Source organism: Lycorma delicatula, chromosome 3 (genome assembly GCF_047948215.1).
Source record: "Lycorma delicatula isolate Av1 chromosome 3, ASM4794821v1, whole genome shotgun sequence".
Classification (NCBI taxonomy): domain Eukaryota; kingdom Metazoa; phylum Arthropoda; class Insecta; order Hemiptera; family Fulgoridae; genus Lycorma; species Lycorma delicatula.
The window spans coordinates 145,484,014-145,501,964 of NC_134457.1; the positions used below are offsets into that span (position 1 = coordinate 145,484,014).

General features: G+C 30.1%; 2 protein-coding genes across 2 annotated transcripts in view; one reads left to right on the forward strand and one right to left on the reverse strand.

Annotated features, from left to right (window-relative positions):
• Positions 1 to 17,951, reverse strand: part of bchs (WD repeat and FYVE domain containing 3 bchs) — a 249,612-nt gene that overhangs the window by 146,200 nt on the left and 85,461 nt on the right. The window lies entirely within an intron of this gene.
• The window catches only part of LOC142322082 (uncharacterized), a 33,120-nt gene that overhangs the window by 4,761 nt on the left and 10,408 nt on the right, over positions 1 to 17,951 (forward strand). Inside the window, exons 2-4 of the mRNA XM_075360737.1 lie at positions 2,937 to 3,045; positions 9,668 to 9,887; positions 12,634 to 12,838. Of these exons, the coding sequence (XP_075216852.1) occupies positions 2,937 to 3,045; positions 9,668 to 9,887; positions 12,634 to 12,838 (534 nt within the window). The remainder of the gene's footprint in view (positions 1 to 2,936; positions 3,046 to 9,667; positions 9,888 to 12,633; positions 12,839 to 17,951) is intronic.

A 17,951-nucleotide genomic window follows, 5' to 3' on the forward strand; every position in this document is an offset into this window, starting at 1 on the left:
TATTTCAATGGTTATTAATTTTATTGGTTATTTATAAATTCACATTCTTGCTGAGGAAAAAAGTGTAAAAATAATAATTTTATTAATCATTTACAGTAGAAGTCCGATAATCTGGCACGTTCGGGACCGACTCGGTGCTGGACTAGCGAAAATTCTGGTCTATCGGGCGGTAATTATAAGAACAATTAGGTTAATAATTAAACTACAAATACATACAACAAAGTTTATTTTACATTTCATATAATGTATGTACACGTACTGTAAAACATATTTCACTTAGATTTAAAAAAGTCACAAATGTCTTTTTGTTTTCTTGACTTTTGGCGTTTAGTATAAAATTTATTTCTAATGATATGGAAATCAATAATTTCTGAAGCACTGTAGCTAGTACTAGCCTCAGCAAAAGAGATAAAATTATTTAGTGATTCTGCAGCTTCTGCCCAGCTGATTTTTTCCTTTTCTTCCGTTTCGGCATCTGAGTCACTTTCTTCAAAATTTTGAGTAGGCTGAGGGTTTACTACAATGTTGATAATGTCCTCATCGGTTAGTTCTAGTTCAACAGGCTCATTCTCGTCGATTAGAAGCCACTCCTCTACCTCATCTTCAGGCAGGTTTTTCAAGGGATTGTCAGCACTTCTAACGACATCCAAAACTTTGGTCAGAACGTCTTGATGGTTTTCTTCCTCATCAGTCTGTAGAGTTAGGTCAGATGCAGGGTTTGCAGCTGGCCAAAGTTTTCTCCAGCATTTTTGGAGTGTTGTATTTTTTACCTGGTTCCAAGACAGTGCAATAGCATAGACGGCATCTTTTACTGTAAACTTTTTTTGAAAATCAGTCACGTCACAGTCGGCATTTAACAGGCCTTGAATAAAAGACCTTCTATAAAAGCATTTAAAATTTTGAATAACCCCTTGGTCCATGGGTTGAATCAAAGATGTTACGTTAGGTGGAAGCAGAGTAGCAACAATATTTCCAGAAACTAACTCATCTACTGGCGGGTGGGCTTTGCAATTGTCCAAAAGAAGGATGGCTTTAGTATCTTCTGGTAGACAAAGGCTTTTGAAGGATTCCTTGACCTCAGGCACAAAGTGGTGAAAAACCCAGTCTTTAAAGAGGGCGGCAGTCATCCACGCATTTGATTGAGCATCGTATTGGACAGGCAAGTGTGTAACATTCTTAAAAGCCCTGGGTTTTGCAGATTTACCTATCACAAAAGGGGTCACTCGGTGGTTTCAAGACGCATTAGCACATAGCAAAACGGTTAACCTGTCTTTGTTTTTTTTTAAAACCCTTGGCTGCTTTTTCTCCTCCCCCAGCTAGTGTAGATGTTGGTAAACATCACCACAATAGCCCTGTTTCATCAGCATTGTAAATTTGTTCAGGTGTTAAATCATTATCAGCCACGATTTTCTCAAACTTGTCTTTGTATTTTTCTGCAGAGTTTTGGTTTGCTGAAAGTGTTTCTCCAGTTACATCAAGTCTTCGAATTCCATGCCGAAACTTAAAGTTTCTGAGCCAACCATCAGAATAATTACATTCACTTTCAGCAACTCCTAAATCTTGGCCCAATTTCTTTGCCTTTTCAACAATCATTGGCTCTGTTACCGGCTTTCCTTCAGAACGTACTGCACTAAACCATTTGAACAATACACTATCTAGCTGTTCCAGTTTTGGTTTTTTTAATGTTTGTCTAGAAGCCAATTTTTCAGTTGTTACCGATTGAGAAGCAAACTTCATTAGTTCATTTTTTTGTTTTTTAATGTCATAAATAGTTGATGAGCCAATATTAAACTCATTCATTAAAACATTTCTATTCTCGCCTTTTTCTAGCCGTTTGATGATTTCTAGTTTCTGATTGAGAGTCAGTGTTACGTGTTTTCGTTTCTCTCCTTTTGAACTCGAAGGCTTAGGTTTTGAAAACATGGTCACTGTACAGTTAGAACGAAAATCACTTTTTTATAAACAGTTTCAAAAGTTACATTTACTGCAATGTGAAAGGACACAAAACAACAACGCACAAAAAAATGGCGAAGACACTTCGTGATTGATTAACGGAGCTGCACTGCACCTGAATTTGTTGTGACAGCTGAGACTAGCCGGCCGCTAATTGTTTCCGAACAATACCGAGCGCTTCCGGATGATCCCGAACTACCCCGAAAACTTCCGAATAGCTCTCGAGCGTTTTTATTTGCTTTAAAGACACACTTTTGGAGAAAACCTAAATTTTTACAATTTTCCGGAGCGATGCCGGACTATCGGGCATTCCAGACTGTTGGATGCCGGACTAATGGACTTCTACTGTATTTTAATTTTTAATATTTTATGGAATTCGTATGCACCTAAAACTGAAAAATGTTCTAAAAGTTGATTATAAGTAAAATCATTAATTCTATCTATAGAAGCGATTCAAAACAGAGTGATTGCTTTTGAATTTATTGTTCAATGCTTCAATATAAATTTGTGTCTCATTTTCCATAAAATTAATTTTCATACAGCAAAGATTCTTCCATATTTGTAGCTAGGTTTTATAAATTTACTCAGGTATATTACAATCGGTATTTTGTTTAAGTTTATTCCAGCATTACTTTTAGCTATTATAACCATTTATAAAGAAATATTAATCCTAAAGAATGAAGAGCTTAACAGTTAAAGGAAACGGGTTAACAGCTAAAATTAACTTTATAAGGTACAGTAAAGGTACAATACCCTGTAATAGGTATCATAACAACTAGAAAAGAGCTATTAGTTACATGTTAGTTACTGTTATGATGGAAATACACATTTACATTTAAAATATTTCTTTTAACAAGTCAAAATTATTGTGAATTTCACTATACTAAAAACAGAATTGCTTAATTTTTATTTAGTAAAAACAAAAACAATTATTACAACAAAATCATTATGAAATAACACAATATAAATCATTTGTTTTTCAGATGTTTCATTATAATTACTGCTGTCCTAATTACGACAGGAAATTGTGCAAGCGATAAAGAAAGTATGTGTCCTACACTAACACATGACAAAGATGTTAATATAAACACTGTAAGTAAATAGTTTTTTTCTTCATATTAATTAAAAAGTACCAACATATAAAATAACATATTTTTTTTTTATATCTTATCAGAAGAATAAAAAAAATTCTGAAATAATACAACCTATTGTAGAATGGCTTCTGAGATTAACATTGTCATTAATAATACCAATACATATAACATAAGGCTAAGTAGAGCAGGACGTTAATCAGATTAATTACAAACATAAAAAATAATTAAAATATTGCTGTAAGAAATATTCAACACTGCCTGAAGTTATTCTGACTTCATAGATAGTGTTTCAAAATAAACAGTCACTACAGAATGCAAAAAATTCATTGTAAGCTGATGATAAATGTGAGAAGCATTCTAACATCACCTTTCCTTTAACTTAAAACTTTATATCTGTGATTATTACTTCCTTTTTGTCTATACAGCTGCAATAATTGTCATCAGCCTACCTACTCAGTTACTGTTAAAAATAATAAAATTCTGATCTTAAGAAATTTCAGTTCAATACAATTTTATTTACACTTGGGCTTAGTATTTTATTATTTGAATTCATAAAATTACTTTAATTTTTGGTAATTAAAATCATAAAAACCAGCTTTGCTAAAAGAGAGCTAGAACTTCTTCAAAATTAAGAAGAAAAAAATTATTTAGAAATGTACCATTTTTGTTATTTCCATGTGCTTTACATAAGACATGGATATATTTTTTAATGGTCAAATTTTTTGAAAAATTTATAACATTTTCTTCTTTTTTTTAAATATTACTCAAAATATAATACCAAAAAGTTGCCAGAATAGTTCAAATTGAAACATTTTACAGCAGTATCGATTTTGGTGCTATTAGTTAAGAGAATTAGAAGTTACCTTTGTATTTACATATAAATATTCAATCTTATATAAATAAGTGAATTCATTTGCAAAACCCGACGATTCTTTATTAACTGCATGAAATAAATATTAAGCAAGTTACTATAATGCTAGCTATGCCAAAAAGTGATAGTTTAATATAATTAAAAGACAATCATTTAATTTGTGTTTCAAAATATACAAATAAAGAAACTTCATGACTAATTAATATCATTAACAGATAATAAAATGGTATTTACTTTAATTTAGCTATAATTAAGCAAACAAAAATACAATATACTGTATTTACTATTATTATGTAATTAATGATATGAAACAAACATAGTTAAAAACATTAAAATAAGTATCTCAATCAAAAAATGGTAAAAAAAAATAATGTATTACAAATTAAAAATCACTAAAATAAATTATTTTGTCTAATTATAAATTAAAGTTATCAACCAATAAGAATAAAAGATGATAAAATGATAATCATTTGAATCTGAAAAGTACAAATTATAAGGTGGTCAGTATTATAATATTTTGATTAATGTTTCATTATTCAGTAAAATAAAAAGCATGGAAATCAGCTGATTTAATTATTACATCATTGAGGTAATCATTATGACTACAGGCTAAATAAAATTCTACAGTTAATAATTTTGCATAAAGGTACAAATCAACATTATTTAAAATAATCTCAAATCAGATCTTTTAAAAATATTTTTACATTTTTTAGCAGAATTTTAATGTTTATTCAAATAACAATCTACTTCTAATTGTAATTTTAATCAAATGTTTGAACAATATTTTTTTTTCTCTAATTACAAAAAAATTTAAATTTAAAAACTGAATTTCTGAAAAAATTATTCAGATGATTTTAATAGAAATCTTGTCAATTCATTTGAGAAAACATTCAACATTTATGCACCAATTTAAACACCCATAAACAATTTCACAAAATTATTGAATTTAATACCTTTTTCAGTTTATAACATATTCATAAAAGAAATTCATTTAAAAGCTAGTACATATTGTAAGTTGCCAGTTTAGAAATACTGATCAAAATAATGTCATATAAATGCAATGAATGTAGAGTTTTCACTAACATAATCCATTCAAAAAAATTACTAAAATCTGGTAAAGAATTTTTACATAGATTGATACAGACATTAGAGATTAAATTTCAGTAGGAAGGTAGTGTTCTAGATCTCTTTTAAAGATTACTTTTTTTTTAAGTAGACCAATTTCAAGAAAGTAGGATTTTGGTTATCCCAAGAAAGACATTCCTTTTATAATCGTCTTCTGATAATCATCATGGTTATTTACTAGAAGTCTATCTATTGAACTTTAAAGCTTCCTTTTTTATATGTTTACCCTTTCAAGCTCAAGGATAAAATTTTTATAATCAACTCAATCTGAAATTGCACTAGTGAATGTATGAGAGTTGTTCAATAAGTTCTCAGTGCACAGATATAGGCAGGTATAACCAACCAAATCCCGCACTATGATATTACTATGATATTCTAAAGTGGGATCTTTTAGATGACGAGCTGTGAATTTGCAGATGCATGCAGTCAGCGGCTTGTTTAAAATGATCAAATAAAGCAAACAAGTATTGACATTTTCTGAAAACTGGATAAAATTGAATTGTGAGCTGTTATAAAGTACTTGGTTTTGAAAGGTTTAAACAACAGACATACAAAAAGAGTTTGCTTACACTTAAAAGACTTGCCTTTGTTTTTGACAGTAAAAAAGTGGACCTCCGATTTAAAAGCATTCACAGATCCATGCAAGGTGATAAATTCTCAGGACACCCAAAAATCGCTATGACTGATGAAATCAATCACAAAAATCCACAATGCCATATTAATTGATCACTAACTGAAGGTACGTGAGCATGTTGATATTGCAAACATCTCAATAGACTATGTCCAGTACATTTTACACAATAGTGATGGGTGCCACACTTGTTAACAGTCGACTAAAAATATATTTGACTGAACATTTCTCCAGGATGTTTAGGCTTACTTAAACATGACTCTGTTGAGCTTTTTTGACATTTTATAACATTAGATGAAATACGCATTCCTCTCTACATGCCAGAAACCAAACAGTCCAAACAGTGGATGGGAGCAGGTGAAAGTATGCTAAAGAGAGTGAAAATGATTCCATCCATAGGAAAAGTCATGGCTATGGTTTTTTTGGGATTCTCATGGTGTGGTGCTCATAGATCACTTGGAAAAAGACAGGATCATCACCGAAGAGTATTACACTTCACTACTGACCAACTGAATACTACTCAGACTAAACATTCAAATATGGCCAAAAAGAAAGTACCGTATTTATTCGAGAACCCCGCACTTTTTTTCTTGGAATTGGAGAGAAAAAATAAGGGTGTGGGGCTTACTTGAAACACAGCCTTTAACCAGGATAATTTATGTAAAGTAAAAGTTTTCTTAGAAGTACCTAAATTCCATCAGCTTTTGTTTATCAATACAGGATGTCGCTTATACAGAATACACCCTTAATTATATACATCCTGTTCATATTATCGATAGGAATGAAGTTACAGTATTTTTATAAAACTGATTCATTCTGTATAGGCTGCATCCAGTTCTAATGACACTACAGTTACAGTATCAGTTAACCATCCATCGTCACCTTGTCTATTCGCCATAGTCATTGTACTGTTTGTAAATGTGGACGGTTATGTGCATTTTATCTGTTTAGTTTATCTTGTAAAATTTAATACAGTGATTTATTTTAATTACAGCATTAAAATGAGTACAAAAAGACAGCGTCTACGATCTTTTACAGTAAATGAAAAACTGCGTGTTATAGAACAGGCTGAAAAAATTGTAAATCGGGGGGGGCAGGAAGAAAATTTGACGTAGATGAAAGCTGCATTCAAGACTGGCGTAAAAAGAAACAACTTTTGGTGAAAGGCACTGGTAATAAAAGGGCTTTTCATGGCTTAAAACCAAAATATACAGACATAGAAAAAACTGTATGACTAACAGTCATACAGGAAAAAAGGAAATGCGGTTATTCTGTCACAACAAAAATGTGTCAATCATATCCTTGTGAAATCGCTAAATCATTGAATAAAGTTGATTTTAAAGCAAGCTGTGGATGGATAACACGATTTTTTGCACAAAATGATTTGTCAATAAGATGAAAGACGACCATTTCTCAATGACTTCCAGATACTTATGAACAAAGAATTATTACATTTTCACAAATACATAATAAATCTTAGAAAAGATAAAGGCTATTTGCCTTCTCAAATAGGAAATGCTGATCAAATCCCCGAATATTGTGAAATGACATTTGACAAAACCGTAAACAAAAAAGGTGAAAAAAGTGTTACGATTCGCACTGGTGGTAATGAAAAACAAAGATGTAGTGTTATGCTTTGCATTACTTCTGATGGATCAAAAATTACCTCCGTACATTATTTTTAAAAGAAAAACTCTTCCTATTGTACAGGTAAATGGAGTTATTATCAGAGCACAGGAATCAGGTTGGATGGACGAAACCTTAATTTTAGATTGGATAAGGTGTGTATGGCAAAAGCGATCAGGAAGATCGCTTCTCACACCTACAGGAAGAATCAAATGCCCAGATTTTAACCAGATTTGTGTTTGGATAAACGATGCTTGGGAAGGTATTTCCACGAAATTAGTAAGGAAAAGTTTTAAAAAATGCGGAATATCTAATGAACTTGAATATCGAATGGTAGTGAAGACGATCACTTTTGGCAGAGCGATGTGGAGACTACCGGTAACTCTTCTACAGACATTGACAGTGACAGTGATAAATTAAAAATAAAATCCCATATTAAAAAGCGTATTGAAATGATCCTTTTCAACATGATACTTTCTTTTCGTTTTACTGGCCTACTCTGATTCTGAACTAAACTAGTACTTATGGTAATTAATTATTAATGCAATATTAATATTGTATTTTAAATGAATGAATTAAATGCTTTACTTTCTGAATATTTTCGTATTTACATATTTTTTTATCATATCTGTTGCACTTTAAAATACCGGTATATAAACGATTTTTTTTAAAGATTTTCGGTCTGGAAAATCGAGGTGCTTATTCAGGTGTGGGGGGGTACTCAAATAAATACTGTACTTTTTCACCACAACATTGCACCTGACACACTCTCAGGTTGTTCCAGATAACTCCATAACCTATATGTTTTAAAGTGCTTCCACATGTAATTTTTTAATGTTTTAATTTCACATGTAATGTAGCCAAATTTGGCTACCAGCAATTACTTCCAAATGTGAAGAAATAGCTTGCTGGATGAAGATTCACTTCAAATGATGAGGTCAAAGTTGAGGCAACTGCTTATTTTGCAGAGTTGGACAAATTGTACTACAGTGAGGGTATTAAACACTGGAAAGTCATTGGTCTAACTGTACAGCATTGAAATTTTTTTTATTCTGAAAAATTTTGTTTTCTTTTGTTAGGTTATGAAACTTTCCAATCGAACAATAATAACTACCTAATGTTCAAATTTTGTCTTTCACATAATGTTATGTTAAAAATTTCCAGCACTTTTGAAACACAAACTGAAAGTTTAAAACCCGTAATTTAGTTTCAATCTCTGCAGATAATCTAAACAAAATCCTAAAATAGATATTTCACAGAATTTTATGGACAAAGAAGGTAAAACAAAAATGAAAACCAACTTTGAAGCCTTTTATTTCAAGCTGGAGAAATTTTATGTGTATCTTGTAATTTTAACTGCTGATAACGAAGTAATTTAACTTCAAATGGTGTCCAGTTAGCTAAGTGTCTTACCATTCTTTGAATGTATTTGGTGGTGCTGATATTACATTTATTTTATATTACTGAATGCAGTGGATTTAAAAATACAGTGTTTGAAAAAAAAATTGTAGTTATATATATATATATATATATATATATATATATATATATATACAGAGTATTCCACAAGTTTGTTGATCAGATCAAATTAACAGATGATATATGAATATGTAAATTAATTTCTGACAGAAAAAAAATGTAATATAAAAAAAAATTATCCCAAAACCTTTCAGATATATCTGAAATTTTGGATTCAAATTCTAGTCAGACTTGGAATTTTCTGTACAATACAAATTTCAGTTTCTTACGTGGGAAAATAAATAAATGTACATAAACCAATATAAACACAAAAGAATTAGATGAAGCAGACATCTCTGCTTCATCAGAACTCATTTATAAGGGCCTTTAGATTAAAAATGTAGAAAGGAATGTTTACCTAGTCAATCATTAATATAAAACAAACAGAAATCTCTATGGAGGTACTTAAATAACATATAGAAAAAAATAATGCAGTAAGTGGAAAAGTTAATAAATAATTATATTCTGCTGCAAGGATGCAATTTTTTACACTATTTCTTAACTGTAACGTGAAAATTAAATTTTATGAAAGCTTTTTTTCTGAATCACTTTATCGATACTTTTAATGCACCAATCAAAACAACTTTTTGTATTTAAGAGTACAAATTTATCCATAATAAATTGTATCAAATGCCCTGAAAGCTTCTCCCTGCTATCTTTCTCAATAAGAAGAAAAATGTGTATGTGCGCATTGACATGAATTAGCTTCATCAGAAAATAAAAAAAGTTCTGGAATTAGATCTCTATAATTTCTAACTATATCATGTTTAAAGATAATAAAAGATAAATTAGAAATATATAAATGAAGTTAAAATAAAGAATGTCAAACAATTTTTCAATATGTTACAGATAATGGGCATTTGGTATGCCATACGAGGAATTGAACATACAGATTTAATTTCATCGAACAGACCAGGAACAACCAACGATTGTCGTGCATTGACACTAAGCCAGAATGATGAATCACAAGTAATATTTCAATGGAATGAAGGAAACAATGTAATAAAATTTAAACCAGACAGCAATACTCCCAATTTGTGGCGCAGTATTTCGCAGTCAAGTGGACATGGTAATGCTGTATATTAAATTATTCTTTAAAAAAAATTAATTTATAACAAATGTGATTTGGAGACTTAACCAAGAAGATGAAATTTCTCAATTTGAAAATTACCAGTAATGAAACACACGTGCTGTTTTCATTACAGAGACATAATGCCATCATTTGAGTTGCATCACCCAGTCACTAAATCAACTATGAAGTTAAAAAAAAACCAATTTGCACACCAGTTGATATTCATGATCTTTTAAAATCAGTATGGTATCTGTTATTTCACTTTATGGTAATGAAGGCATAAACCTGTTGAAAAATGCTGCAAAACTGGAAAAATGCTAGTTTAAATTAGCAGCTTTTAAAGAGCACTTGTTAAATAATGCTCCATATCACCTTCTGTAACTATGATGAATGGTTTGCAGGATAAATTAAGTCAGATCATTTTTAATCATCCACCATACAGTCTAATTTTAGCTCCAAATGATACCTGTTCTAAACCCTGGTAAAATTATTTTAGGAGAGCTTATAGTGAATAATGATGTAAATTTTATTGGATGAACAACTAGATGGGTTTTTCATTGTCCAAAAAACACGAACAGTGAAATGCTAAACTATGTAAATCATTTATATGATCAGTGAAACACTAAACTACGTAGATCGTTTATTACAAAAACTTTAAAAGACATAAAAGAAAACTAAAAGAAATTTTTTTTGAAAATATATACATATATATCTTTAATTATATGAGTGGCTAGCCACATAAAAAATTTTTAATTTTTTAACTTTATATTTTTAATATTTTGACTACATATTTTTATATGTTGTAATTTTAATGTTTGAATTTAATGGTGATTTGAGAAGAAAAAAAGAAGTTAACTGATGAGGGAAAACCTCGAAAACGCTATTATAAGTAAGAAGCATTATTAAATTCTGTGCTATTCAGTAAACAGTTTTTATACTTTAGTCTTTGGGATATAAGTACAGAGGAGTATATGGGCAAATACAATAACAAAAGAATTGCTTTTGCTTTATACACACACACACACGCACACACAGAGGTATATCACAAAGTTCTCCTGAGACTTTTATAACCTATTCTACTCGTAAAAATAATGTAAAAGTACACACAAACATATGTCCTAAATGCTTCATTTGAGAGTTACAGCTAGTAAAAGAATTCACTTAGGTTTCAGATACCCTGGTGAAATGAGGTCTTACTGAAATTTTTAGGATGTTAATTAAGATGCAGAATTAGTGATTTCTTATGGTTTTTGACCTAAAAAATTGAATAAAACAGGTCCCAGAACTGTATCTGCAGTAGTTTTTTTAGAAAAATCGGATTTTTGAGGAAACCAATAAATTGGGGTAAAAATCCCTGTTTTTTTATGTTTGACATACAATAACTTTGTTAAATGGGTAATAAATATAAATTAAAATAAATAATTTTTATAATTTGCTAAGAGTAAGCAAAATTAAGCTAAGAGTAAGCCTCTTTGCTGGATGCATCAGTTATGTGATAGTGAATTCAAAGAATCTATCAACCACTGGTTAAGTAAACTGAAAACAAAAAAGCATAATGAGAGTACCAAACATAATGAGAAATGCCTCAATATTGGTACTTTATACATTTACTTGTACGAGTTTATAAAACTTTTGTAAATTTCTAAAACCAAATAGAACAATGACAACATAAAAAAAATCACTACACAAACCAAATGAATAGCTGGATAAGTTATGGGTGCTCATTTGTTATTACACCACCACTTTTCTCACTTTTTTTGATGCAACTCTTTGTCAAAAAACAATGTATTTCATGTATTAAACAAAAAAATATGTCTGTTAGCGAGCGAAGCGAGTGTAGGTTATTTATTTTAACTGTGTTGACTCCGTGTACTGACGAATCATATATATATATCAACATAACCTAACCCAACATAACCTACGCTCATGTTACTTGTTAACCTCTTCTATTTAAGGTTAAGTATGCATATTATACACTATTTAACATTAACTAGACAACGTTAGTGAAGCAGTTTCTACATACCCTGTGTTTCTACATCAATACTAGTGAATGAATTTGGTTTATTTACTGTTGTTTAATATAAATTCCTATCCCTTTTTAAATATTAATCATCAAGATGTAGATTAGTATAAAGATTTAATGCCATGTGAGAAACTCCAACATGGCACCACATTAATTGTTGCCATGCTAATTAATTAGTGTAAGCGATCAGTGTTTAATTTTTTCTTTTTTTCATAATTTTGCTTTTGATACAATTTTTATGTAGAATAACTAAATTAACTTCACGGTTTAACGCAACTTGCGTGTAAAATTTTAAACTTAGAGGAAATAATAACTATACCTCAAAATTTTGCACAAGAATATAAAACTGTGAATTCACAGAAAAGTTTATGTTGTGATTATTTTAAATACAATTTTGGATTTAAATAAACATTTTCATAAAGAATTTAGATCTTTTAAGCTGTAAATAAATTATAAAGATGTACACAATTATAAGGGTGGCAGTACATAACTAATAAAGTTTTAAAATATATAGTAGATTGTTTGTAATGCATCTTTATTACTGAGGACAGATAAGCATAACTGTCTTAACTACTATTCCAAACTGAATAAAATGTGCAGTAATTTTAATGATCACAATTAAATATTTGTTTTACTTTCTTTTTTAGTTTTACTGATTATTTTTTTTTAAATACCTTTTTATCTTTTTAAGATATAACACAAGAACATTTTTTTTTTTAGGTTTAACAATTAAAGTACTACAAGTGACAGAAATAGATAAAACTCATATAGTAATAACAGTTTGTTCATCAAATAAAAAGATGTCCAGTGCTGTACTCAGCAGAGAGCCAAAGTTCAGTGAACAACAAATATTAACAGCAACAAATAAGTTATCGGAACAAGGTTTAAGAACAATAGAAGTTTTTGACAGATGCCAAAATAAACGGTAATCAAGATCTTTACGCTAGAGTAAAAAATTATCTAAAGTACAAAATTTAAGGAGCTTTTGAGCATTAGACTAGAAATTAAAATATGTTTTTACATTTTTTATTTATTTATGTTTACAATAATATTTATGGGTGTGCATCATTCTGTGAAGTTTAAAGTAGATTTTTTGTCCTCAGCTCAAATATTAATTTACAATTAAAAAAAAAAAAAACAAGATTGTAAATGTTACTTATTCATGTCATATTTTGAGTCATTATGTGAACTTAAGTTATGCAGAATAAAGCACCTACAAATCTAGCTGACCAAATTTTACCAGTTACAACTTCTCCATAACAAGAATGTATTTTCCAAACCTGTACTGTACATCACCTACACAGGACTAAATCACCTACATGCTAATTCTTACTGTCTCAGATTAAATTAAAATATTAAAAATATTGGAGGCCTTCATTGTATTGTAGAAATCAAATATTGGATTTCTTACACATCAAGTAAAAAATGTTCTATCATGTAAAAAATGTTCTATGTATAAAGAGCTCTAATAATATAAGCAAACAGTGATTTATAATATAAATCCTTTTAAATTCAATCAACAATTGGATTTATACTCAATTGGATTTAAAATTAAGTTATTTACATTTGCATAGTGATGTTATTGAATTTGTTTATAACAATCTAATTTAATTTCTTTGTACTGATTTTTACTATTCTTTGGCTGCTATAACCGGTTCAGTAGAATTACTGTCATTTGTTATGGACTTCAGTGAGTACTTTGTATACTCTCAAATAACAGACTTTTAAAACAAAATGAGAAGGAATTAATTATTCAATATACTGCCAGTATATTTACTGATATCATTTCTGCTAAAATAAGAACACTCCACCATCCAGAAGTTAGATTATGAAAACATAAATGCTTCATTTTTTATATTATAAAAACATCAAATAAAACTAAGTAAGTAACAATGCAAGTAAAGGTGTTTAATTCACTCAAGAATTGGATATATTGAATTTTACTCTAAAAAAAAATCTTGTTAAAAAAAGTTGACACCAAAAAGTAAGAATTTTATAGAATACACTAGTCGAATGAAGTCGCATACAAGTGGAAAATATTTTAATTCATTGATTCAACCAATCTACAGGACATCATAAATGTTCCCAACATGCATAAGAAATATGCACTAGAAATTGCTTTACCATCCAACACTGACAATTTTATGGTATGAAATAGCCAGAAATAAAAAATGGAAGATATGTAGCTCAGTTGAGGTATGAATGTGACAAAAATCTATCAGTATCTGATATTACTGTTGCTAACTGAAAATTTATAAATGCCAATTTCAATTTTTTAGCATTTAAGAAATATGATTAGAAATAGTAAGTTTATTTTTATTTTATTGTATTCAATTTTGTTTGAACATTTATTTTAAAAATATTTTTATTTATACATTTTTGTTACTACTTCAATGTTTTTATTTTAAGAAAAATTTAAGCCAGACTTATTTTTAATAATTATAAGGTTAATATTACAAATATGCTTATTTTATTTGCTAGATACCTTAATTGTTAATTATTTGAATTATATTTTGTTATTTATATTTAATTTAGCATTCCCTGGTTAATTGCTAAAACGAATACTCCTGTAAATTACCACATATTGAGTCATAAATTTAATTCTAATTAAAAATAAGCAGATACTTATTTTACCACAACAGAATCCTTTATACTTCATTTATGGGAGTGACAATTTTAACTATATTTAATAACAATTAAATATTATTTACTATAATACTGCATATTAGCAGGAGTTATATGGAAAAAGTTTCAATCAAAACCTTCTTTAACCAGTCTAGTGAAATTTATATGCATATGAAGTTTTCTATAAAGTAAGTATTAATGTAATGAAAATCCTACTCTAAAATTTATAGAAAACATTAACAAGTAAGTACAAAGAAATACTTCTCTGACTTGGTCATGGGTAAAATGTTATCTACTCCAATGTAATTGGTTACATAATAAAACTGGAATATTTCAAAATGTAGCTCCTAAAAAAATTATTTTTTGAAACAAGGATAAGATTTTACTACTTGAAGTAACATTTCAAGAAGTGGTTTTCATAAGTAGCGCCAAAATTCAATGCTGGGTACAATATCCATAGTTCACAAAAAGTGTAATTTTGGGCTCGTTACATCATAACATACACTATTCCTTTCAACCAAATTTTTAATCTTTAAAATAAATACAAAAACCAACATAAAATTTGTTAATGTTATTCTAAAATAAATGTTTTCACTCAGTCCTCCATAAGAAGAAACTCAATTCTTCTGACCTTTTTAATAATATTCTCTGTACCTGATCCACCAATCTATTTTTCAGTAGTTTAATGAAAAATCCTGTCACAGCAAAGTGACAGCTGGACGTAATTATACTTCAAACCCCTGATTTTCAAATCTACATGGTTTAAATAATAGATTAGTTAACAAGAGGGCACTTAAATAAAGGGTAATTAGTTTTACATAGAATTTAACTGATTAATAACACTATATTTAAGTAACACACCTTAATTTTATCAATTGGAATGACTAACACTACCCTTAAGTTTATTATAGTTCTATCACAAAGTAGTTAAAAAACTACATAATAAAAATATCTTTACAAGTTAACACGTAATAAAACAAGTAAACCCAACTGCACGGGAATTTATGTATGATGTTTTTTATAACAAGCAATTGGCTTATGGATGACCTTTTAATTTGTAGCTTGCACTGTGATTTGCTCGTAACATTACACAAAGTCTCTCTTATTCACATCTGTCATCAAAATTGATGACTAATTAAAAAATGCCAGAGTATTGTGAGGAAATGATTTCCAAAAAAAAAATGGGCAACTCTATTAACATTATGTAATTAACCTTTTCAGATCAGGAAGCCAGTAAAGTGGCTCTGTGCGGTGACAGTTTTAAAACGCTGTTACAAAATCATTTTATATGGGATCTAAGTCGGTTATATTTTTTTATATTCACAAAGAAATCAGTTTTATTATACAATTTGAACTATAGTTATATGAATTAAAATGTTTTATTTGGACAAGAAAGAATATGACCATTTTTTTCTCAGAAATGTGCTTGTGTGTGTGTGTGTGACTGGTGTATTATAATTGCTATGAGGGTTACGGATTTATTTATTATTTACAAAACTAGCTTATTATATTAGCAACAAAACGATGTATTGAAACACATAATAAGTTATGTTATACGGCACACATAAAAAAAAAGGAATTTGTGGTCATAAATGTGTCACTTTTATTTGAGGCCTAATAAATCTTGTCTGACAAAAGATATCGGCATCAATGAAACACATACCGATTCGTAATGAATAACAGTATACAGTAAAAATAGTTTTTTGTCAATCTGAATAGCCTTTTAAGTGGAGGGGATTTTTATAAAACGTAGTTTTTACTGAATTTCTTTCTTTATACTAACATATGTTACTTTATTGTGTGAGTGAGTACGAGTGAACTGCAGTAAGTAACTTACTATCGCAAACCGGCGTTCCGTTGGTAATATATTATTTCATTATTTTTTTCAAAATTACATCGGTTTTTTTTATTCAGTGCGATTGTTTTCACATATAGGGCGTTTTTTTTAAATTTGTGATTTTTTTTTTTTATCGAGACAATGAATGACGAACAGATTAGGTTTGCTCTTGACGAAGAACTTTCAGATTATGACGAAAATGACAGTGACGACCTTGAGGGCTTGGACGACATCAAAAATACTGAAATTAGGAGTAACGATTTTTCGGAACCGCATCTCCTGAATTTTAGTAGCAACGATGATGATCCAGGTCATTCGATTAGTGATACTGACACGGAACAGAAAATAAATGTAGCCGGTTCAGTTCTACATCCACATGCTGAAGGAAACGGTAATATATTTCATGAAATCCATTATCGTTCTCCAGTGCAGTTGGATGTTGAAATGCAACCAGCTGTTGAATTTCCTCTCCAAGATGAGGAACTTGACACGGCGGAGTTACAAGAAAATCCAACTGACCGGGCCCAAAATGACGAAACAGTTACAGATGACGAAGGTTACGAGTTGGAAGGTCGTCTGCCGGTTCTTGGAAATCCCTGGTTAGTTTGTACTGATAGGTGTAAATATGACACACTAAACAGTTTGCCTTTTATGGGTCCGGAACCAGGTGCATTTGTAAAGAATCCCGACCTTTTGGCTAAATCCGCTCCTCATAAGAGAGGTCGGCCTAAGAAGCGTCGTAGGAATTTACACAATGTGCCTGAATATATTCCTGATCCCCGTATTCATGGGCAGACGCCGTTTGCCGTATCTATGTTGTTTTTTGGGGCTATCCTTGAAAAAGTAACATCACAAACTAATTTGTATTTTCAAAGCCGTAGACCTGATAGGCCATTACCTAAGGACAGAATTCAAGGTGACGTTAGTCTTGCCCAGATGAAACGTTTCTTTGCAATCATCCTGGAAATGGGTCATACTGTAAGACACACTTTACAAGAATACTGGTCGACTGACGAGGTTTCCCATTTCGCTTGGTTTGGGAATACATTACCGAGAACTGTCTTTCTTCATATTTTGAAGTATTTACACTTCACTAACCAGGATCCACCAATAGAATCAGAAATGCAAACTGGTAACTATGACCGTCTCTGGAGAGTACGCGAAATATTTTAAATTGCTCGTCAGAAATCTCGTGAACTCTTTAATCCACGACAACAAATTGTAGTTGATGAGGTTTTATGCGCCTACAAGGGTACAGTCTTGTTTCGGCAGTATATACCTAGTAAACGAAAGCGCTTTGGGATAAAGGTTTACAGACTTTTCGATAATTCTGGGTACACATTCGATATGAATGTATATCTCGGGAGATAACGAGAGGAACAAAATGTAAACGAAAAAATTACTGAACGTACAGTTATCAATCTAATTGCAGGTTATGAAAATTGTGGATATCATTTGTATATGGAAAATTTTTTTTCATCCCTGCAATTATATCGACGACTGAAAGATGTGGGAATTCTAGCTTGTGGAACAGCTCGATCCAATCGTGCTGGAATGCCAGCTGAATTCACACGAA